Raw genomic sequence first — 25,000 nt, forward strand, 5'->3', positions numbered from 1 at the left:
GTATGGAGTTTGTGATCATTTGGGATAGCGCTGCAGTCTACCAGTCTACCGTGCCTTTGGGAATGCACTTCCCAAAAATAAAAAACAGATAGCCAGGACACCGGGCTCTCCGTAGATCGTTGTCGGCTGCCGGCCAGCTCGCCGACTGGACTTTCAGCTGAGTGCAATTTGCCCTTGTTTTTTGTCTGATCGCAATTATCCATGTGTGGCAAAGTGAATAATCTGTGCATCCTGCAGATAGAGTCGTGATTGGGCTTTAACTAAAGGAATACAGGATATAAACTCTTAGCCATACAAGGAGAATTGGATTAAACACAGCGCTGCATATTAAACGTCATACATATATACACTGACATGCACCAGAGTAGGTTCTACAGAATAAAAAAAAACAGTAAAATCACAGTCAGAATTTATAGACATTCCAGAGACATCAATGTATGCAAACTTCCTGAATTATGATTTCTGGTAAAAAATAACCATAAGCAATTACATTATGCATATGTGTTTTGAAATATTTTCCTTCTTTTGTGTTTTTGGTGCAGCCCACTACACACAATTAATTTTGTTATATATCCTCTACAGTTGATGTCAGTCCTCAGTTAATTTATCTATAGGTTTATAAAATACATGATTATTGTGAAGGCAGTTTTCTGTTAATTTAAGTGCCATAAAATAATTATGTTCACAAAAATGGATTAATAATCTTGATAAATAATCGTGATCACAATATAGACTAAAATAATGGTGATTATTATTATTATTATTATTATTGTTATTATTTTTAGTAAGTTATTCATACTCATAAGCTCAGCTAAGAAATGGAGATTACTCATCTTTATTTTTATTTGGTTACTTTTGACCGCCCGCATCTTTCCGGTAACAAAACTGGAAAGAAAATCCACTTTCTAGTCGGTCTCCCACTGCCTGTCAGTCTGAGCATGACAGCTCGGAGCTTCACACACAATTCAGTATTTCTGTCTCCGGTGCCGTCAGCAGCACAGTGGCAGCGTGCGCGACCCACTGACGTGGAACAATCCACTTTCCGCCCCCACCCTTCCCCACCCCAGGCCCACCTCACCCCACCCCGCCCACACACACCATCTTCCCCAAAATAGGAACTCAGAACTCACTGTTCAATGACGAGCTCATTCACTGTTCTCCAACACCGACTCTCTCTCTCTAACTTTTAAGAAAGAGTCACAGGGAGCGCGACAAACTAAATGACAAGTGGAAATGTTTGACCCTGTGATATAATAACCGTCACTTTTGAATGCGCCTTTAATGTAGTTGTGACTTTTTTCTCTTTGTTTGGCCTTCTTTTGTCTTTATTAAATATGTAATGATTTATTTTAATTCGAAGCATAAATAAAATATGCTGCTTTTACTTATCATTCCCTTAAAATCTTTTTTTTTTTTGTTGTTGTTTTTTGTCTTTTGTTTTTTTCGCACGCTTCCAGGTGCATTTTACATGTGAAATTATTTATTCGTATCTTTTTTTAGTTTCTCTTTTTTTTTTCAACTTCGGATCAAGGCGGTGATGTGCACATCAACAAGCGTTAACCGTTGAAGTAAACTTCTCTCATGGGGGATATCTCATCCAATTATCTTGCGAGGTTGCTGTTTTACAACCCAACCCCCCCCCCCCTCCATTCACCCTATTTGGCTCCCACCGACGCCGGCAGGCTTTTTTGAACGGAGACAGAATCCACCGCCGAGCACGCCACCCCTCAGCAGCGACAGGTGGCTTTCTCAAGCCTGATCGAGCGTCTTCCTCTTCCCTGACAGGACCTCCGGGGACAGAGCTGCTAATAAGGTTTGGACTTTTGTTTCCGCTTTGAGTTTCCACGCTCGGATGATTCATAACGTCCCAGCTGCTCTTTACCCGAACGCCGCGCCACCGCTGTGCCGTCGTTATTCACCAGAACGGGGGAAATGTTTTGTCCCCGTGTAAACGCTTGCCTGGCCCTCGTTTGTCTGCCGCGTGTTTTTGTGGCTGAATTCTCGACGGAGAGGCAGGGCGTGAACAAACAGTGGCTGTAATGATATCGCTGTCTCACACACACGCGCGCGTGCGCGCGCACATAGATCCGAATGCACACCCATCCGTCTAAATACCGAACCATACTTCAGGACAGATCAGCACCTCATAGGTCATCGGCAATAATGACTGACAGATCTAACAAAGCTTGCTGCCATTCTATGTATTTGTGTTATGCACGTGCTCCTCGATACGTTGTTTCGATGGTTGGTGGTGGGGTCCACCTTTCCCGGCGAGAATGCAAGGATGGGGCGCAGGCAAAACAAGAAAGGCAGCCGCTGTGAAATTGGTGAAGCGGCGTAGCTGGCTGCTCTCAGTGAGCTGTCCATAGGGATGGACATTCACAAAATATAATGAATAACACCACCGCCCCCGAGTCACAAAGAAAAAAATAAAATCAATGGATCAGAAATGGGCAAATTTTAGATAAAAGGATGTAGACCAAGGACGAGGGAAAACCAAGGACGATGGGAAAAAATGGAACTCTGGGACTTTCAGTGTAATTCCCCAAACACAGACGATCTTACGGATTGCCACTTCAAAAACAACGGTAGAGGGTTTTTTTTCTGGCCTGGTGATAAGATGTGTAGTAAACTGTGTGATCATGATACGAGCATGAGCCACCACGTCCGCTGGTGCTGAAGCAACAAGGATTCCTTTGTCCGCCCACTCCACCCTTCCTCCGTCGATCCCTCCGCTCCTGATCACAGGCTTTCACTCCGAGTCTCCTACTGTTGTTATTGTAAGCGTTTTGTCTTCCCCTGACAAAATAAACTGCCGTCACAGACATAACAGTCCGTGTTTGCTCAAGGATTTGACCGTGCACAGCCAGAGCCCGGACATCTGGCTCTGCATGTGCTGCTTCAGACGGTGATCAGACGAAACAGACATTGTTTAAGACACTGGACTTACACGTGTTGAATAAAATATGCACAAACACAAGTGAATGTACACACATACACACACACACACACACACACACACACACACACACACACACACCAGTTTCTCGTATAATATATAAGTTTCATAGCTGATTGGTTTCACATGCTGCTGGTTCTTCAGGTTACTCACCACGTGAGAAACTGACTAATTGATTGATTAAAAAATAAAGCTGTCTAATTTAGACACACTAATTTGATCAATAAATCTAGTAATCAATAAATCATCGTTTCTTACACCTTCAGAAATTGTTTTTGAGCTGAGCCTCAGCAACTACAGCCTCTAGTGCAAAGACGTTCTCACGTGAAGGCAGCCAAATTGTTCTGCCGATATGACGTCACTGACGTGTATGGAAGAGCCTGGCTGCGTTTCTCTAGTCCTGTTTCGGCGCTGGAGTTCGGTACCTTGTCCAGCTGGGTGATGCCCTCCTCCACGCAGCAGATGGAGGCCACGGTTCGCAGGGCGTGGGCGTAGAGGTCGCTGAAGCAATCCTGCCGACAGATCTTGAACAGAGCCACCACGGCACCTTCCTGTGGGGAGAGGAGCGAAGGGATTAAAGCTCACGTCAAAGGGTATTTTAGCTTTAAGTCCCCTTTGAACGGGGGCTCACAGGTGCTTGAATTACACAAACATCGAGAAAGAAAACCGCCGAGATGGTATTGCTGATAATGCATATTTGCTCTCATCTCAAAGGGGCTTTTGGAAAAAGCCTCGGCCCCGGTTTCGTGGTGGCTTAGCCGCTGAAGACACCGACCAGGAGCTGAAAGGTCACAGGATTGATCCCCACAACAGTAAAATTTGAGTAAAAAATTTAACCCGTGCATGCCCACTTGATGCGGCTGAACGCTGGCTGCATTCCAGCCTCGTCATCAAACGGCACATTCCAGGCTCAAGAAGAAGCCGTAGGAACATCTTTACCTAAAATGGCGATCTGTCACGTTCCAGTTTGGGCCACTGGATTTGGGTTTGAGAGCGGGAAATACTGTCTTGTGTTTTCATATCAGCATGTCTGCTGCTCAACAAGTACAGTACTGTCATGATTTTATTACCACAATCCCAGTAAATATCATGAAAATGATGAGAGTTTGGCATTTATTCATATAGGAATATCTTGGATCTATAGTGGCTATAATAATAATATATAATTATGTATAATCATTTTCATTTTATAATCATTGCACATAATATCTGCTGTTCCATTGAAAACAAAACAAGCAAACAAAACATTTTGTGCAGGAAAGGGGTTGGAATTAGATCAGGGGGAACAGCTTTCACCTTATATACCAACCTTGCAAGGTTTCCACTTTCCTCCAAAATGACCAGTTCTTGGTATGGAAATTGAAGAGGTGATGGTTTAGCATGACTCACTGTGTTGCAGTTATAAGCCAAAATGTGTTTGCGGAATTCTTCCCTGGGGATCGAAGAAGTGCGGTCTAATGCAACCAAATATACAACTCTGTCATGAGGTACAATGAAAGGCAAAAATGACCGATGACCCATGGAATGATGCCGCCTGACTTCTGCATTGGCAGCCACGGTGTTTCGGCGCTCCCGATTCTTCGTGTCATTTATATCATTTCTTTTCTCCATTACACGCTATAGCTTCGACCAGAACACGCGCCTAGACATCAGGGAATTCGTGCCAAATGCAACTTCTCCAATTTTTTTGAGTCCATCGGAGGAAATCCATGACTGCATACTCCCCGGGGTCAGTTGAAAGGCTGCCTGACACACAAGCCCCCTTGCGGCTCTATGGGGGTTGGCGAGCCGGTGCCCTACGCAAGTGGAGGGAAAGAGGACACCGCACACAGCTCTCGACCATCTGCATGGATGAAGTCAGTCTACTTTTACGGTCTAATAAAGACTTTCAAAGAAAGTGAAACGTGGCTGCATGACGACATTGCCGACACTGCTGTGGTACGGAAACTTATCAGAGCTGACCGGGACACAGTGCCATGTGGGAAATCAAAGGGAGGAGGTGCTTTGTGCTTTTGCATCAAAAACAACTGACGCCCGTATGCAGTTGAAGTATACCAACACTGCTCTAGTATCCTTGAATACGTTTTTGTCGAGGGCACACCATACTCCGAGAGAATTCTCGTCCGGCACTCTCGCGGGTGTTTGCATTCCCCCGCAGGCCACCCCGTCCGAGAAGCACAACACTTGCCGGCTGAGCAAATTTCCTCGGCGGAAAACGCTCGGCCAAACTCAGTAGTTCTTGTCATGGGAGATTCCAACTTGTGTAGTCTCTCACATGACCTACCGAACTACAAACAACTGGTGACATGCGCTACACACAACGGTAATACACTGGACCCCTTTCACGCCACCATAAACATGCATACCGCTCCATCCCCCGCGCACCCCTTGGACACCCAGATCACTGCATTAAACAAATGTTCCGACATACTGTACAGACAGCAAATGAAGAGGGGAAAACCATCCAGGACTACAGTTAGGAGATGCACACCAAGGCAAACTGACGTGCTATAGCACAGCATGGAGTCTACTCACTGGGAGTCTTTGAGGGACCCAGAGGACAACAACAACGCATTTGCTGACACTGTAGGCTCATATATTAGGAAGATCTGCCTCCTAATCAAAACCATCATAATGTACAATAACCACAAGCCCTGGCTCTCCAAACAGCTCAGAAGAACTCAGGCGCCACAAAAAAGCAGGTGTGCAGGGAGGGGGACATGCGTACATTCAGGCTGACTAGACAGAACGTCAAGAAGGCCGTCAAATCTGCCGAGGAGGAATACCAAGCCGGGCTGGAGCGCCGTTCAAGCGCCAGCGAGCCTGCAGCTATCTGGAACAGACTCAGGACAATCAAAAATTACAAGAAAAAAACAAGCCCTGCAATCACCCCATCGACTGGCTGTCGATCTCAACAGCTTTTACACCAGGTTTGAGGGGTCCCCTATGACACACACTGATGGCCCCCCTTCTCATTCATTTTCAATCAGTCCATCGCTGAATGTCATGTGCCACCTTGTTTCAAAACATCCGGCATCGTCCCAGTTCCAAAGAAGGACAGGGTCACGCGCCTGACCCACTGCCCTGACATCTGCAGTCCTGAAGGGTTTCAAAAGACTCCTTTCCCCCGACTCCTTTTCCCCACCAAAAGACCCCTGATCCTGTCCTTCCTCAAACCGAATTCAGAACCCCCCCTTCTGGACCCTTGAAAATCTGTCTACAGAGCCAACCGCTCCTTGGACGACGCTGTTAACCTAAGGCTCCACCACATGCTACAGCACCTGGACACACCCAGAACCTATGTCAGGGCTCTGTTTGTGGATTACAGTTGAGCTTTTAATACCATCCTCCCGGACTGCCAGCACACCGAGCCGCTACAGCTGCAGGTACCCCACCCCATCTGCGAGCGGATTACAAACTTCTTAACCAACAGGACAACAGGTGCGGCTTGGAAGCCACCTGTCGGCCCCCACCCCCCAAGCTCCACAAGGTGGTGTCCTCTCCGCATATCTCTTCTCTCTGTATAACAATGACCCCGCCTCCAGCCACCCTTCCATCAAGCTCAATGTCAACCAGACGGTGGAGATGGTCGTGGACATCCGGAAACAACAACGCACATCAACAACGCAGCTGTCACCAGTGACCCTGAAAAGGGGGAGAATCATCTCATGCCATCAAGCGAGCTCACCAGAGGATGATTTTCCTCAGACTGCTCCGGGGGATGAACATCTCCCCGAAAGCTCGCACCCAGCTCTACAGAGCCGCCATCGAGAGTGTCCACTCCTTTCCTCCTCCATCACTGTGTGGTGCCCCCGCACCCTCTGCCGGGGACCAAACACAAACCGGAAAGCATCGTGCGAACAGCCAGGCGGCTCACGGGTACGGGAACAGGTGCCCGTGAGGGTGCCGCACGATGCCAGAACCACAAAGCGGACCAGCAGCGATAGTGGCGGACCCGTCACACCCGCTCCATCAGCACAGGAACCACCGGACACCCCAGTTTGTTTTTTTTCCCCGGAGGCCATCACTCTCCTCAACAACCTTTCCGTCCTCATCCCCCGACCGCCCACCATGCACACATACATGCGCACACCTGCACTTTGACACAAACACACGCACGCACGCACGCACGCACGCACGCACGCACGCACGCACGCACGCACGCACGCACGCACACACACACACACACACACACACACACACACACACACACACACACACACACACACACACACACACCCATTGTATTGCACTGTAAAAATGGAGCATAATAATAATAATAATGGAGCATATTTGTTATTCTGAACATGCATATTTACAACAACAACAGTACATGTAGCATAACGTAGCATACTTCATTATTACTTTCTTAATTATTCTTAACTTGATATAACTCATAACTATATATATAACTATATAACAAATATGAATAATATTAACCAATATATTTTTTTTTTCTACTTTTAAACTCAACCTCTTAACTTTCAACCCGTCTTGATTCACTGCGCTGTATCACCATGTTAACTTCCTGTATACATTGTACATTTGGGGAATAAAAGCGATTTTGATTTTGATTCTGATTCCGATTCTGATTGATTCCTTGTTGCGAACAATGTTTTTCACAGAGTTCTGTTTCACAGGTCCAGACCAGGGGCAGCTCACTGGCAGGAAAAGAAACGGGGTAAAATGGCCAAAGGATTTGGCCAGCTTTACTCAGTGTCCATGCCAAATGGAGAACCTATCAAATGAGTCACACAACTCATGCTGTCAGACGAAAAAGCCAACCTGATTATTCTTACTCATATTTTATGGGTGGAAAACACTCAGCGCTGGAAAAATCACACACAAAAAAAAACCTCATCCGTAATGGTGCGGGCATTTTCCTTTCGCGCTACTGATTTGTCCAAACAAACAAAAATAGCTCCTATATCACGTCTATGTCTACAAGAGAGACACCCTGTGACAACAAAACACTTGCAGGTATTGAAATCCATTCACAGTGGAGATAGATAGATAGAATTACCTGGTGGAAGGCGAAGGCTGTAACTACCACCATTATCCTAATAAGGCCATTACGCCGGCCCGCCGCGTCTCATCAGGCCACGGTGCCAGGGCTTGTAGTGGCTAATCATCATGCCCTCAAATCTGACCGCTCCTCCCCTCTCACCTGCCTACGCAATGGTCAGGCCGCTCCCAGAAATACCCCCCGCAACCCCCCGCTGCATTTTACGAGGCGTTTGGAAAAACAAATACGGGCAGAATGCAGCGCCGGTGAAGAGGTTTGTGGTCGTGGGTTGTTTTTCTGTGATGCAAATGCTGGTTGGTCCAGCTCTTGGCCGAACAATTAGTCAACAACTGGTTTTCATGTTTAAGATGGAGTTTTATGTGGGTTTTTTTTTTTTAGATGTAGTCCTTGTGAATTATGTTTATATACATGGATCATTATAGGTTATTATATTTTAGGTTGTCCTGTTTCTATTGTCGTTATTGTCACACAACTGCACAACAGATTTCCAAAAAAGGACAATAATGATTAATTGAGTTATCGATAGAGCGATTGACCGACTGATTGATTGATTGATTGATTGATTGATTGATTGATTGATTGATTGATTGATTGTTTCACATACACGTATTTAGCATTCGAGAATTAGATAATAAAAAAAATAGCCCCTAACTGACGGAGAGAACAACTGGAAAACTAAATCATCAAAAAAAGAATAAATGGAAGAAAATGGGGACCTGGGGGACAGGTTAGGGTATCTGCTGGTCACTTCCCGCCAACGCCACTAGTTTTAAAACACTGTCACATACTGTAGTAGGGGTGGTTAACGAGACTTTCATATCACCAAGCTCCTCAAACCATCCAATTGGCTCCGGTGTGATGACCAGACCAGTCTGATGAGCGTACGACTGAATTTGCGCTTCTCTCGAGCTCTGCTTTATTTTTAATTTAATCTCCAAAGACCTCCTACCATTCCTCCTCTTTCACAGATCGATGGCCACGGCAGTCGTTTCCTCCCTTTTCCCCACTGAACGCCTCACAGCCACACACACATTGTCTCGACTGACTTCTTCCACGTCTCAGATTATTATACCCACAAAGAAGCCTCGTTCTCACGTTCACGCGTTCGGGAACACCGCTGTAGCACACTAATGCCGCCGTACCAAACCTGACTTGCATGAAACAGCACATAATTGTTTTTTTCAATTTGCGGGGGAGGAGGGGGAAGAGAAGTTACATTTTCTCCCTGACTTGCAAATTATATTTTGTCAGAATCCACTGCGTCAGGGAGGGAATCCGGTGGGTTCGACGAGAGGTTAGTCAGAGGCCAGGGGTCGGCCAAGTTAATTCATACTTCACTCAGGTGACCTATTTACAGAAAAAGCTATTTCTAGGTCATTACCTGCACGTACACAGAGGAACGTAAGGCCAGAGAGACAGAAAAAAAGGAGGTAAAATATGTTAAACAACAAAGAGAGAAACATGGTCATGGAGCAGGGATGCATACACTAGGCTATTTATGCTATATATTTTTATAGATGCTACATATAAAAAAAAATGTTATGTATAAAATACACTTAGAATAAATATACAAAAATATACTGTATATGTATAGGAATACATATTGTATGTATATAAATAAACAATTTTACGCTATTTTCTTTTCTTTTTTAAATTTATTTTATCTAACGCTCATTGCATTGAACTGCATTAGATTGCCTTGAAATGTATGAGATGTATATTACTCTCACATACACAACACAGTGGGTAAAACAACAGGGATGGTGAACGGCCTTTACATATACTGAGAGGGACACTGGGAAATCAGTGTTTGTGATGTATGTGATCGTGTGTGTGTGTGTGTGTGTGTGTGTGTGTGTGTGTGTGTGTGTGTGTGCGTGCGTGCCTGCGTGAGTGTGTGCGTGTGTGTGTGTGTAGTTATGGCCGATTGCATGCACGAGTGAGCATATACACACTGATGTTACACACAGACTGGAGCATATACATACTGTACGAGTATTCAGTTTTGTTTGTATATTGTGTGTGTATTTGTCAGTGTGTATGTGCCTGCCCATATGTGCGTGTGTGCGCGCACCTTTGTGTGTTGTACATGATATCGATATGCTTGTTCTGTGTGTGTGTGTATATGTGTTCCTTTTTGGCAATATTTGTGTCCATGGGAGCGCATTTGTGTGTGTGTGTGTGTGTGTGTGTGTGTGTGTGTGTGTGTGTGTGTGTGTTTGTGTGTTTGTGTGTGTGTGTGTGCGTGTGTGCTTGCGTATGTGTGTGTGTGTGTGTGTGTGTGTGTGTGTGTGTGCATGTGTTGGCCATCAGGAAGAGTCTTATCAACAATATCCTTAAAGTGAGCGGTGAACTAATGGAGCTTTGCGACTTCCTGTCTGACTTTGACGTCTTATCTACGGGCGTTTTAGAACCTGACTGCAGAGATAAATGGTAAATGGAGATCGGTCGCTCTGTGTGATGACGACAAACAGAGGGAGGGAGGACTGAAATAGAGAGGTGCATCGCAATTAAAAGAGGTGGGGTTGCAATATGAAACTGAACCTCCAGCAGGGGGATGACATGAGGAGGTAGATATCTAATTTTGAAACCAATTCATAAAACTCTGCTTGGGTTAGTTAGGGTAAAAACCAATGACTCAATCATATAAATAAGTGAAAAGTATAGATTATTATGATTATTATTGATATTATTATTATTATTATTATTATTATTATTATTATTATTATTATTATTATTATTATTATTATATTAAAATAATAATAATAATAGTAGTAATAAAGTTAAAAAAAATATATTATTATTATTATTATTATTATTATTATTATTATTATTATTATTATAAAGTAAAAAATATATATTATTACTACACTGGAGGGAAATATGTTGGTATATGTGGTTTCACAAATCACAAATATGAGTTTAGCTGGTGGAGGTACTAGAAAAAAAGAGATCTGCCGAAAACAGCCCTGGACCCACCTTGGCGATGATGCTGCAGAGTTGCGGTCCGTCCTGCGTGAGGGACAGCAGGTTACTGATGGCGCTGCCGATGGTGTAGATGCTGTCGGACGACTCGATGTGTTTGATCAGAACCTGGAGGGAAACAGTTTCAAAAATGAGCGTGTGAAAAGAAAAAGTTTAAGAATGATCATTTTGAATGAATTGTTTTTCATTTGGATTGTACCACCACTACAACAACAACAACAACTACAACAACAACCAACTAGTTTCCATCACATCTGGCATAATGTAAGTTTAAAGTCCCTTAAAAGCAAAAATAAATGTGTTCTGAGTTTGTCACACCACGGAAAAATGTGTTATTACCACTATTTACGTCAAGCAAATAGCCAACTATATAATATTAGGTTTCAAAATCATGGGAAAAAGGGGCTGTACTCCCTTCTCTGAGGCGCCTTGGGCGTGTCTGCAGAAAGCGCTGACTCCACGCGCATTTGCGGGAGAGGTGCAGCCCCTCCAAGTGTCAAATACCACTCATCCAAAATCTGAACGGGCTTGTTTTTTTCGTTGTTTGGATTTTGGTGGGAAGTTGAACATAGAACATTCACTTGGAACGGACCGGGAACGTAAATAAGGAGACCGAGCTGTCATGTGCATTCTGGCATCCAGGGACGATGCATTTTTCGGAATGAAGGCTTCATAGATAGCAAACCAGTGTAGTAGCCTGTAGTAACTTGCTCTAACCCTTATATAGTGTTGGGGAAGGGGCCACGCAGAGTAGGGCGGCGGTGGATCATCCAGCCCTGATTTATCCCCGCCCAATAAATCTGTAACACGAAAATAATTTAACGGTCTAACTCCACAATTCAGTATTAAGTCGTTCACAGTCTTTTCACGTGTTTTCAGCAATTACTTTCTCACGTGTATGATGTGTTCCGAAACAAATCTCGGAACTGACTTTCCAGGAAATTTAATGGAAAGAGAGTTGGACTCAAACGTGAAATTCTTTAAATTGTCCTACAATTAAGTAGAATAATGGCTGACTTTAAATGGGAATTTGTTACTCACTGTAAACTTTGACGTTGTCCAACTGAGTACGAGACATCAAGTTCTATTTATAACCTGTCTTGGGCATCGTAATTATGATTACAGTAATCAAGGATTACTTAGACAGGAATGTCATGTTGTCTATTTATTTACCTCTTGCTCTCTCAGTTACACGGTGATGATGTCATTGTCCATTCTCACACTGATCACATAATACTTAACACATGTTCGCTGTGCAGTACAACCTCTCAGAACTTCTAAAACAATACCCTGGGGAGGCTCCATGACAGTGATTGGCTGTGGCAAGGACGTGTGTGTGTGTGTGTGTGTGTGCGTGCGTGCGTGCGTGCCTGCGTGAGTGCGTCTGTGTGTGTGTATGTGTGCGTACGTGTGTGTGTGTGTGTGTGTGTGTGTGTGTGTGTGTGTGTTGTGTTTGAGCTTGTACACATGATTTATTGAGTGCATTCCTGTGTGTACAGTATGTGTGTCTGTGTGTGTGTATGTGAGTGTGTCTGATAGTGATTATGACAAACACACGCACACACGTACCTACCTGTACACAATGAGATTGGGCATCCAAACAACATTTCGTATCCATTTTTTCAAGACAAAGGCTTGGTTTTTGGGAAAAAAAGCACTATTATAGTGTATGAAGCATTTTTCTAACAATGTCCGTACAGTGGGTGGGGGGGCGGTCCATAGGATGTGCAGATGTACGCACAGCCCCACGTTTCGAGACAGGAGGACACACCGGTCGCCCCCCTCGCACCCCTACAAACCTGGATTTCGTTGGCGAGGGCCATGTCGATCATGTTGCTGAAAGAGTCGCTGACATCGGTGAGGATCTCGTGGATGGCTTCCCTCATGGACTTGCGAAAGAACTCATCGTCGGTATGAAGGCACCTGAAGAGGAGGGGCAATAGTGTGCATTTAAACGTGTATTTTAAGTGTACTTATATATTTATAAAATGTATATATGTGGACGTCATGCCTCCGCGTTGCTTTTATTGTGATTAGAATGTTATGGTTTCGCTTCCTTTGGCTTCATTTACTCCATTTATAGCCATTCTGTAACGAGATCTGGCTTAGTTTATTATACAGTATATATATATATATTTATATATATATATATATATATATATATATATATATTTTTTTTAGGTGCGTCCTCTTGGGCTTTAACTATGTTTTATTTGGGTACGTCCCATTTGGGGCTAAGTGCTATGACTTCCCGTCCAGATGTTTTGGTCTCAACACCATTTTACATTCCGTCCAAATTGATCGCGAGATGAGAGAAACAATGTACACGTAACTTTTCAGACGCATCTAGGAGCGTTTTCCAAGGCATCGCCGGACTACGCCTTGAACGGAATTATTTTCAGGTGAAACCCACAAAAATGTTGATAATCTGATGTCCAAGTCCATTCAAAAGGTGGGTGTGTTACAGAGTTCTGGCAGTGCGATGAACAAGAAATGAAAGGGAGGGCGGGAGGGTTGTGGCTGACCCATCAATTATTTTTTCTACTCACAGTATCACTGTTTTTTTTATTTTTTTAAGTAGTTGTGCGAGGGAAAACCGTGATACTGTAAGTCGTGATACTTTAGGCCCTGGAGACCGTGAAGTGCTTGAGTGTGTTACCTTTCTGTAATAGTGGTCAGCTCCATGCATTTCTCGAGCAGAGATTTCTCATACTGGAAGAAGAGCGGAAAAAAAAGGGAGAAAAGGAGTGAGACGGACGGGGAAACCACAGGCCAGGTCACAACAGACCGCCAGCGATGCCCAACGGGCGACATTCCCACCTTCTGCATCTCGGGGGGCGTGTTGCGGGCCGCGCCGTACTCATGCACGAGGGAGCGCACGTGGCAGTTGGCCCGCACCGCCGTGCTGTGGACCCTCTGCCAGCGGCCCTTCTCCAGCCGCTGGAACATCTTGCCCAGCTCGGTGCTGACCACCAGCGCCCGGCGCAGCAGCGACTGCAGGTTGTTCCGGGCCACGTGGTCGCCGCCGGCGCCCACAGCCGACGACACGATGAGCTCCCCCTGCTGGCCGTCCTCCTCCACGCCGATCGGCTTGGCCTGGAGGACACACATGCACTCCACCTCCGTCATGTGGCGCAGGTCCTCCATCCAGCGCTGCACCGAGTCCACCTGGAGGGACTGGATCCGGCTGCTGCTCAGACGGGAAGGAAGGAATTACTTGATTGGACGAAGATGACACCGACATGTGACTGTGATTTGGCAGAATGCATGGGTGGAGTGACTTGTTAACAACATACAGTCTAATTATCCTCTTGGATGGTGAAGGATGTGCAATTGTCCGAACCGCTCATGCCACCATTGAGTTAACATTTCATCCTTGCTAACAAGGCCATGACAGGGCGATGAATACAGCTGGGTGTGTCTCTTCATGTCATAATATGCTGAACATTGGAGCAGAAAATGTTGTTTCCTTATTGTAAATGGATTTCGCTGAGAGTGATCAACATTTGTCTTGTGCATTTGCAGCCTGGGTTTCCCTGTGAGAACAGATCCATATCCTTGCAGTCAAAAACAATCATCATAGAAATATGTTCCGAAGGCCGTCCATATTGCTTACTGACCATGACTCAGTTCGTAAATTTGATCGACGAAAATGCACGAAATAGACAAGTCAACATCGGCCATTTCCATCTTTCTATGCAGCACTTTTATCCTTTTCTATAAATTTAGCATTTTTCTCTATGCCTGGTTCGACTTGAAAAGAAGAAATGATTGATTGGCGTTGATAAATATATTAATGGCAAATTAGATGTGACCCCCCCCCCCCCCCGCCAAAAAAAAATAATAAATCCAAATTAAACTGAAAAGAACCGCCACCAACGCAGTGCATCAGTCATGCTGTAACTGCGTTCTCCCCTGAAGGCCCACTTATCCTAAATTGGTGGGTGTCGTCCACCACAGCGGCAGGGCTCTTGCCGGAAGCCCGAAAATCAATGATGTGAGCGGGGGTGGGCGGGGGTAAATTATCCCCCAATAATTGCTGGTGTCCGTATTCAGTTAAGCCAAACCTATATTTTCCCTTTCGCTCCGACTGCTTTGCCCAACAAACACTCTCGCCTCCCCTTCAGTCCCAACCACCATTCACCCTGATGAACGTCGGCTTAGAGGGGCATTCCGGAGCGCTCCACCCTCCGAGTCCAGAGAACGGGTCGATGGATAACCCCCCTCCTCTGCTTTGGGTAAACACGTGGCGTTGGGGGCTCGCTAATTAAGGGACATTCTCCTTTACCGTCCTTCTTTCCTGTCATATCTCGGAAATGCCAGCTCACTGGAGAGAGCGTCGGGTACTGCATCATGCAGCACGGAATGGAGGGGGCGCGTTGTCATTGCAAATACACTTCAAACCAAGATCCCAATGAATTGATCTCAAATCAGTAAAGCGCTCGTCCCTGAGCTAGTTTAGAGCGGTGGCAGCGCAGAGAAGTGCTCCACAGGGAAGAAGTGCAAACTCCCCATTCACTCCCTTTCATTGACCCGCAATAACCAATTACCGCTACGTACCATTTAATTTTCTCCGGCTCAGGTGTCACGTTTCAGCTTCCAGCGGGAGGCGGTCAAACGGGGCCGTGCCATTAGCGGAGCCACAACTCCGAATATACCTGATTTACTTTGAGGGTGGATAGAGTGCGTCGGAAAACGATTACCGCGTGGTTACGCAAGGTCAGAAGCGATCTCATAAATACAAGCCGGGGCAGATACATGGGACTAAATTCCCATTAAATTCCATGGACTTTACTTACAGCCACACTCAAACACAACTCAAACTCCAAACACATCAAATCCAGTAAATACCTACAATACACAAGCTCCAATCCAATAAATGATAGTGTTTAATAAAATATGATATATTATTAATTAATTTTTGTTATGACCTTAAATTAAAGCAATTTCATTGAACGGTCCTTAAATTAAATAAATTAATAAATAACAAATGATTTTCATCACAATGCTCATGCTGCTTTGAAATAATTGCAGGATTCTTACATCCCCCCAAAAATCAAAATAGACAAAACACGTTGCAAGCGGGAGAACCAGAGAACAAATTCCCAAAAGGAACCCGAGGCGAGCCCAAAAAAGAAGCTCGGGTCAACAATTGAGACCAGCGCTGGGAGCAAACGCCAAGATAAGATGTCCAAAAGAAACAAAAAAATACAGGGACAGTCGGATAGTTGGACAGGACAGAGGGAATAGAAGACGTTAAAACCCCCGTCAGACCAGGATGAACCCTGCTGACAAGAAGTCTGTTAATAGTATCAGTGATGATAATAATACACCGTCATTCATATCATTTATATAATATGATGTAATTTAGATAATGCGTTCATGGTTACATTACAGCGTCCCGACTGCATTCACAGGCCGAACAGCCGCAAACCAATCCCCTCGCACTAGGAGGAAAAAATAAAAAGATATATAATAATAATAATAATAATAATAATAGGTTTGTTTTCCAAAGGAGGAGAAGCAAAGCCGCTGCAGCGTGTGGAGAACGACAAATATTTACATGCAAGGCCAGGGAAGGGCCAGACGACAGCAGGTCTATTACCCCGGCCGCGAAGAGGAGGCGTCCTCTCCCCTGTCTGATGATAAGCGAGGAGGAGGGAGAGAGAGAGAGAGAGAGAGAGAGAGACAGAGAGAGAGAGAGAGAGAGAGCGAGTCCACGGCCAGAACCAGGGGAAGTGGAGCTTGAGCTAAGCAAGTTAAAGCTCAGTTAAAGTTTTTTCCTGGAATCCCTGCTTCATTACCTGTGAATGAGCTTAAATAAAATGGAAAATAACGTCCTTATCTGACAAACGTGCTGGTGTAATAGAGATCTATATATACCACTACTATATCACTACTTCAGTGGTCATCTGTAAGGTTATTTTGTTGTAAAAAAAAAAAAAGCCCCAAAAAAACAATCCAAGTCGATCCATTGCTTTTATTATTGAGTATAGACTTTATCTCCTTTATGAACATCTAACATGCTTTTATGTGTCAGAAAAATAAAAAAAAATCAGTGCTTTATTTTCTTTAATATCTGCCAGGTTTGGTATCTGATTTTCATATTGGGGATATTCTGCCACACAGGCAGCATGCAGCCTGGTCCTGAACACGACGCTCAGCCTGGTACCAGCGTGGGTACCCACGCATCTGTACTTTGTAAGTGACGTTGTGGCGATGCTGTTTATTTGCTGGTCGTTGATAGGCTTGTCATGGAGACGTCATTAAACTGAATTATAGAGAGTGAGTGGGGACCTGCGGAGCGACGTAAAGTGGATGGAGTAAAACTTACCAAAAAAAAAAAAATGGAGTTCATTTGGATAGAGTTACAGTGTATTGATTGTGATGAATATGAGCGGCGCAATGTGTGAAGGTGGTCGTGAAATATGATATCACAGAACGGGTGATGTACCGTTGTTGGTATTTTAGCCCTCACCTGCCTCCACGTAAATCAGACAGAGGCCTCAAACCATGTGTGTGTGTGTGTGTGTGTGTGTGTGTGTGTGTGTGTGTTGTGTGTGTGTGTGTGTGTGTGTGTGTGTGTGTGTGTGTGTGTGTGTGTGTGTGTGTGTGTGTGTGTGTGTGTGTGTGTGTGTGTGTTCCTATTATTGTTCCTACGACAGTGATAATGAAATGTCCCTGGCTATTTTGTATGACGGTGGGCATTCGGGTTAATGGGACCCGAAGAAGTAGCCGCCAAAATATGCTCACATCCATATGAGCAATGTTCATGTTTTTTTACAGTTTCCACTGTGGTCGCCATAGCGATGGTCCCGCCTGTTGACACAACACAAACATTTGAATCTTTGTTCGAGTTAAAGTGGGAACTTAGGGAAAAAAGTTAATGCTTTATCACTATGACCCGACCTTATTTGAAGAGAAGATTATAAATTTTGCCAAGTGCTCCGAGGACTTGAAGAGGCACCTTAACAGCTACAAGGATACATCAAGAGAACAAGAACAGAATGTTAAAGAAATAAATTCTCCCTGTTTAGATAGATATGTGTTCTTGGATCTGAGCTGAGTGGGCCTATGTGTGTGTGTGTGTGTGTGTGTGTGTGTGTGTGTGTGTGTGTGTGTGTGTGTGTGTGTGTGTGTGTGTGTGTGTGTGTGTGTGTGCGCGTGTGTGTACGTGTGTGTGTGTGTGTGTGTGTGTATGTGTGTGTGTATGTGTGTATGTGTGTGTGTATGTGTGTGTATGTGTGTGTGTGTGTGCACGCGCGTGTGTGTGCGCGTGTGTGTGTGTTCGTGCGTGTGTGCGTGCGTGCGTGTGTGTGTGTGTGAGTTGGAGGGTGTGTGGGGATTATGTATCTTAGTATCAAACATGTGACCATGTACCATGAACACCGTGATGACGACTTTGTTGTTGTTATCGGGAGGATAATCCACACCGTTGTGCAGCAAGGTGTAGGGAACGTATATCCAACGTTTATCCAACGATTATCCGACGTATATATTTATATTTATCCATCCAACACGTGAAGTACGTCAGTGGGAGGAGAAAGCAACATATACTGTAATGGCCTACATAATGTACATAGTGCTGGAAAATAAGTGGTTTTACCCCCAAAACATCACTGATCACAATGTTCATTCCGTCAGGTGTTACACATTATATCATGCTTATTACGTCATGCAAAGAAAAAAAATGTCCTCTTTTTTTTCAAATAATTTCCCGATGCAGATCCTTTGACCAAAAACGTCGCTTCACCCAGTAAACAAGTTTTGACGTCTCTTCTTTTTTTTATTATATTTCGAGGGCTTCCTCCTACGCCCCACCACACACGCACACACGCACACACACACACACACACAGATTACTTTTACACTATGAAAATGGTTGTCAGTCATACACCAAGCCTCAGCTTCCCCCAAAAAGACGACGTTCTGCCGATTCCGAGAGGGAAACTCCCGCAGTTTACCAGCGCTGTCGGGCGATAACGCAGGGAGAACAAAAGATATTCTGCACGATAAAAAATGGAGAACGGAATCCACGCCCGCCGCGCCACACCTACAGATCCGTGAGTGAGTTCTACGTCGCGGGAGGTAAGTCGTCAGGTGGGAGGCTGGATACGGTTTTCCGCGCGCGGCCTCTCGGCTTCCATTTCTTTTGCAGGTGGACTGCGACGCAGCGCAACCTTTGTCCCCAATCACACACACGTTTGTATCTGTTCTTTAAGAATATCCCGCGTCGTCAAATCCAAATCGAAGAGTGGAAGAAGAATTTTAGGCAGATCAAAAGTGCAATATCGGCAGTTTGCGATTTGTCAATAGTATTATTTTAATTAAAGTTACCAAATCACTGCTTGGTTCACTGATGTTTTTGGGCACATAGATGGTTCATAAACAGAGAGGGCTCAGGGCAGCAGCCGCATTTATTTTGCTCCGGGGCGGGCGACCATAGCGGCCACCTCTCCACGCGTCGCTGGAGGGCTCTCGTGATTCCCTTTTAAAAACCATCAATTTAAAAGCACCGAGCATGAAGAAGCATTGTAAAATGTGTCCTTGTATTACACAATTCTCTTCCTCGCCCCCCGGAGGTGAACCTTCCCCTGGGCCCCACTCTGGGTCCAGTTTCCCGCTTCAACCAGGGAGCTGTTTGCGGCACGGAAAGCAGGGGCTTGAACCACCGCCATCTCCGGCTGAAGGACTATATTCATACTCTCTGCACTTATCTTCTAGTGCCAGCAAAAGCTTAGTTCTCTGCTGGTGCTTTGTATTAGCAGAGAAGTGAGCCCAGCCTGTCTGCTCTTTTATACAAGATGCAGTCCACCGTGCTGGACCAGAACGCGTAAATAAAAGCCGCGTTAAATACGATTTTTGATGCATAATAGCGTGGGAAATATGCCGCGCTACACAAAGAAACCAACGCCCGCCAAGGTCAGCCCTCCTGCTGATGCTGCCTCCTTTTTGCGGAGAAAAGTCGCCGATTTTTGGAGTCGTTGCCGAGGTTATGCACCTAACTCTGTACCGTCACCACACCATTTGATGTTCAAGGACGGTAGATTGACAGGGAAGGAGAGGAGTTGAGTTTGTATCTTTTTTTTTTTTTAATACTTGTAAAAGTCACCCAAACACCACAATGTGACCACGGACTCCAGCAAGGGCCCTTTTCCGCCGCACAGAACCGGTCCAACTCGACCCCCCTCGATTCGGCGCCGGGTGCTTAGCTTTGCACTGCAGCTAGAAGCCCCCTCGTGCCGCCGCCTGGAAGCTGCGGTGGCGTCGTCTTGGAAGCTGTCCACGGGATGGCGTTTTTGTTTCTCGTTCGTGTGGCCCGGTTAGCTTTACTTCACTTTTCCTGGCATCGTTTTTTTTTTTTTTTTTTTGAAGACCCCGAGGACAATAACTATTGTTCTTTTTAACCTTTCTAGAAAAAAAGTATAATAATTAAATTTCCGCTCTCCGATCTCTCTCCTCAGCGATCTCTCTGAGCGTTTCCGTTACCTGTTCCCCATTTCTCCAAACAAAACCGATAATAACGGTGTGGGGTTTTTTTGTTTTTTTTTGCATCGTAGATGTTTTTTCTTTTCCTAAATGAACGAAACCAAAAAAGCCCTGTGTAACGGGGAGACTTCCTCAGTCACTCTCTTACCCGCGTCGCGCAATGATGACGCGGACGACGATTCCCCGCGACCAGTCTGCTGTGTTCTCACGTGGCCCTTCCTTGTCGCCTCGGCTCGCTTGGAACCTCGACGGAGGCGACGCCAAAAAAAAAAAGTAGCGGGCACCGGGTACAATCCGCAGGTTTTGCCCGATGGAAAACCCAAAAGGCCGCCCACTGTGTTTTTCGCATTAGCTGAAGGGACGGTTAGACGTGAAGGCCTGCGTCAAGAGAGGCACTCGGCTGCTGATGCATCCATGCAACGCGGCATTCGTTTGAAAAGACTTGAATGGAGAAACGCTCGAAACCCCCTCCCTCCCTCCCCACCCCCTCCCCACCCCGCTCACTGAGGGGGCAGATGGACTCAGATAATGTTGAAAGCACATGGCCGTGGGGGCGCTTTTTAAGCGTGCCGGTCACACCGTGAAATGCAGGTGGGGCCGGGCGGGTCCTGCTGGGTCAACTGGTAGTGCTTGGTAAGAGGAAACCACAGCCCCTGTCTGCTGGAACTGGAGACTGAGCTCCGGGGGCCAGACATCTGATTTCCAGATGTCCCCCTGTGTTCAGCCTCAGAGCAAACTGGCTCTAATGGAGAAGAACAGGAACAGTCTGTCTGTCTGTCTGTCTGTGTGTCTGTCCAACTGTCTGTCTGTCTGTCTGTCCTTCCTCCTGTTTGTCTGTCTGTTGTCTGTCCTCCTGTCTGTCTGTCTGTCTGTCTGTCTGTCTGTCTGTCTGTCTGTCTGTCTGTCTGTCTGTCTGTCTGTCCTCTTGTTTGTATGTTGTCTGTGCTTCTGTCTGTCCTGCTGTTTGTCTGTCGGTCCTCCTGTTTGTCTGTCCTCCTATCGGTCCCCCTGTCTGTCTGTCTGTTTGTATGTCTGTCTGTTTGTATGTCGGTCTGTCTGTCTGTCTGTCGGTCGATCCTTCTGTCTATCTGTCCTCCTGTCTGTCTGTCTATCTGCCTGTCTGTCTGTCTGTCTGCCTGTCTGTCGGTCCTCCTGTTTGTCTGTCCCCCTGTCTGTCTGTCCGTCCCCCAGCGTGTCTGTCTGTTGTCTGTCCTTCTGTCTGTCTGTCTGTCTGTCTGTCTGTCTGTCTGTCTGTCCTCCTGTTTGTCTGTCAGTCTGTTGGTCCTCCTGTTTGTCTGTCCGCCTATCTGTCCTCCTGTCTGTCTGTCTGTCTGTCTGTCCTCATGTCTGTCTGTCCTTCCTCCTGTTTGTCAGTCCTCCTGTCTGTCTGCCTATCCATCCGTCTATCTGTCCGTCTGTCTTTCTCAACATCTTTCAGGTTTATTATAAGAGGAAAAAAATTGGGTTAGCTTTTACTTGACACTATTGATTATAACAGGAAACTATTAAGGGAATCCAAACCATCAATGTCCAGTGGAATGTCCTGACGTCGACGTTCTAAATCATGATGTTGCACCAGCACTTTTACTTTGAACACCTTTGATACCTGCGTACGTGTACTATTCAGCACTTCGATAAAACTGTGCTCTATGGTCTTGGGGTATTTATACTGCGACTTCAGTACGAGTGCTTCTCTACCGCTGCGTCTGGCACGTTATGTGTAACCGCGAAACAGAGCATGTGAAAAAAATAAAGACACACGTGACACATGCAGGCACACACGCACAGATACAGCGCAGGAACTTGGCTTTACAATATATAATCATACAGGCTGCAGTAAATGTTATATTGTGGACTAAGACATTCTATAATCGGAGTCCCAGATTGGACTCGGTAGATGCATGTCAGCTGCGTGCAAGTGTGCAGATCATCTGTGTTTGCAATTCACTTGAACTAAATTCAGATGTTTGGCCACTTCCAGGCAGATTTAATACACAGCAGAGTGTGTTCACTATTAAAATCATTTCACGTTCATCACTCTGTGTGCGTGTTTATACTTGGGAGACAAAGCCGTCACAGTGAAACCACACAGGTTTACGTTGGAAGATATACAAAATATATATAAAAGTTATTCTGAGGAGCTATGAAAAATATTCACTTTTTCTTTTATTGAAAGTTAAAAAACATTTCGATGAAATAAAAAAGAAAAAAATAATAAAAACCCATCCGTAGATGGTTGTGGTGTGTGGTGTTGAAGTTGGACTTTTCCACAGTAGAACAATGGCCACTGTTCCTTTCATAGAGTCTGGAGTTGCTTTTTGGTATATTTCCAAATGTCCAGCACCGAGTTGTGATGATAACCTGATAGATATGGGTCCCAGACAGCCGGTTGCTGAAAATCTATGGAAAATAGTTATTGAAAAAAACGTAACTTCCAACTCTTACTTCACACGTTTCCCATCCCCCGAGACGAAAAGCAAACCACAAAAGATGAATTTACTCCTGTTTTTATTTGGTGACTCTTACTATATAATATCTGTGTTTGTCACTTGGTATATTTGTATTTGCATAAAAAAAAGATCATTTGGAAAACAGTTGAGGATGAGGGACCCCGATGTGATGAAGGGCCAGCATGCACAGGGCATCTGGCTCCATGGTGGTTATCACAGTCAGCTGGGCAGCGGTCTTTTTGCCCTGCTTGCTTTTCGGGTTGTTTGGTATGTGCACACGTTGCTCTTTCTGCTGTCAAGCACATATGTCCGACAGATTGAGAAGCATTTTTGGGGTTTGCATAATTCTGACGTTCTGATACTGAGAGAAATTGAGAAAATGTGTGTGAGTGTATTGATGTGTATGTGTCTGCATGCGTATATTGGTGAGTTTCTGTGTGTGTGTGTGTGTGTGTGTGTGTGTGTGTGTGTGTGTGTGTGTGTGTGTTGGCAATTGTGTAGTGGTTATTACATTATCTAGGAATCAAAGCTCCCTGCGTGAAGGAGCCTGCCTTATATGTAAGAGTTTCCTGGAAGTGCACATGAGAACGTGTTTGTGGGTGTGTGTGTGTGTGTGTTGTGTGTGTGTGTGTGTGTGTTGTGAATTGTGTAGTGGTTATTACATTATCTAGGAATCAAAGCTCCCTGCGTGAAGGAGCCTGCCTTATATGTAAGAGTTTCCTGGAAGTGCACATGAGAACATGTTTGTGTGTGTGTGTGTGTGTGTGTGTGTGTGTGTGTGTGTGTGTGTGTGCGTGTGTGTGCGTGCGTGTGTATGTGTATGCGTGCGTGCGTGCGTGCGTGCGTGCGTGTGTGTGTGTGTGTGTGTGCGTGTGTGCGCGCACAAGAAAGCATGTGCTCATATCCGCCTGCATTTTCCAGTGCACAGGCATGTAAATCACAAAATGGATATTGTTCACCTCACCACAGCAACAACATAATCCTGTTAGCAACCATTGCACGGATGAATCCATCCCCTTCTTAAAACTCCCAAATCGAAGTAATGATTGTACCGCTGTCACCAATATAAACCTTATTCCCTCGCCCCATGAGAACTACTCTGACATCACCCGCTACCACATATTGTTATCATTACAGCGCATTATCAACAGCACATAGGGGCCGGGGGGGCTGTGGCTTTTTGGGCCCAATTGCAGATGAAAGCAGATGGTTATTTTCTGCGACCATCAGCTATTATTATCTGCATGGTCCTGGCTGCATGGACGTGTGTGTGTGTGTGTGTGTGTGTGTGCGTGTGTGTGTGTGTGTGTGTGTTTGTGTGTGTGTGTGTGTGTGTGTGTGTGTACGTGTGTGTGCGTGTGTGTGCATTTGTTAGTGGTTTCCTGTGTGTGTCCATCTATGTGGAGGAAAATGCTTTTTTTGTGTGTGATACCTTTCACTTGGATTCCTCAACACGACAATAACTTCCTCTACAGCTGTATATAAAGGGCCAGTGTGTGTGTGTGTGTGTGTGTGTGTGTGTGTGTGTGAGTGTGTGTGTGTGTGTGTGTGTGTGTGTGTGCGTGTGCACGTCTGCGCGTGCGCGTGTGCGTGTGTGGGCGTGTGCGTCTATTACAAATTGCAGGCTCTCAGCCTGTGTTTTGCTACTTGCCTCATTGGAGACGATGAGAGGGAGCTGCTCTGTCTGGAGGGGTTTGGAGAGGTCGCCATGTTGTCCGCAGCAAGCTCACTTCAGTGCCGCACCTAAAAACAAAGCAAAACAAAAATATAAACATGTAAACACGGTTCGCGCCGACATTGTCTTTCATTTCAGATTCCAGATCAGTTTTGGCCTCGTCCAAGAACCGGTTCGATCCTGACGTCTTTTTAAAAATGTTTCCATGAACAGAGTATCATCCCTTTCTTTCTTATCTGAATTTGGTCTTTTACACAATCAAAATGTATTGTTTGGAAACACGGGAGAAGGCACATTACATAGATTATTATAGTTATATATACAGTATATAGATCATCATTATTATTATTATTATTATTATTATTATTATTACTATTATTATTTTTAGATCAACTATTATAGTTAAGTATATGGTA

At 45.2% G+C, this 25,000-nt stretch overlaps 1 protein-coding gene across 4 annotated transcripts in view; it reads right to left on the reverse strand.

The window, feature by feature from the left end:
* insc (INSC spindle orientation adaptor protein) overlaps nt 1–25,000 on the reverse strand; it is a 54,591-nt gene that overhangs the window by 11,308 nt on the left and 18,283 nt on the right. For all 4 annotated transcript variants that reach the window (XM_080002012.1, XM_080002013.1, XM_080002011.1 and 1 more), the window contains 6 exons: nt 24,561–24,652; nt 13,791–14,160; nt 13,630–13,682; nt 12,770–12,893; nt 10,965–11,078; nt 3,385–3,510 (listed from right to left, as the gene is read on the reverse strand). In XM_080002012.1, the coding sequence (XP_079858138.1) occupies nt 3,385–3,510; nt 10,965–11,078; nt 12,770–12,893; nt 13,630–13,682; nt 13,791–14,160; nt 24,561–24,619 (846 nt within the window). In that variant the 5' untranslated portion in view covers nt 24,620–24,652. The remainder of the gene's footprint in view (nt 1–3,384; nt 3,511–10,964; nt 11,079–12,769; nt 12,894–13,629; nt 13,683–13,790; nt 14,161–24,560; nt 24,653–25,000) is intronic.

The sequence above is a fragment of the Zeus faber genome, assembly GCF_960531495.2.
Source record: "Zeus faber genome assembly, chromosome: 6".
NCBI classification, from domain to species: domain Eukaryota; kingdom Metazoa; phylum Chordata; class Actinopteri; order Zeiformes; family Zeidae; genus Zeus; species Zeus faber.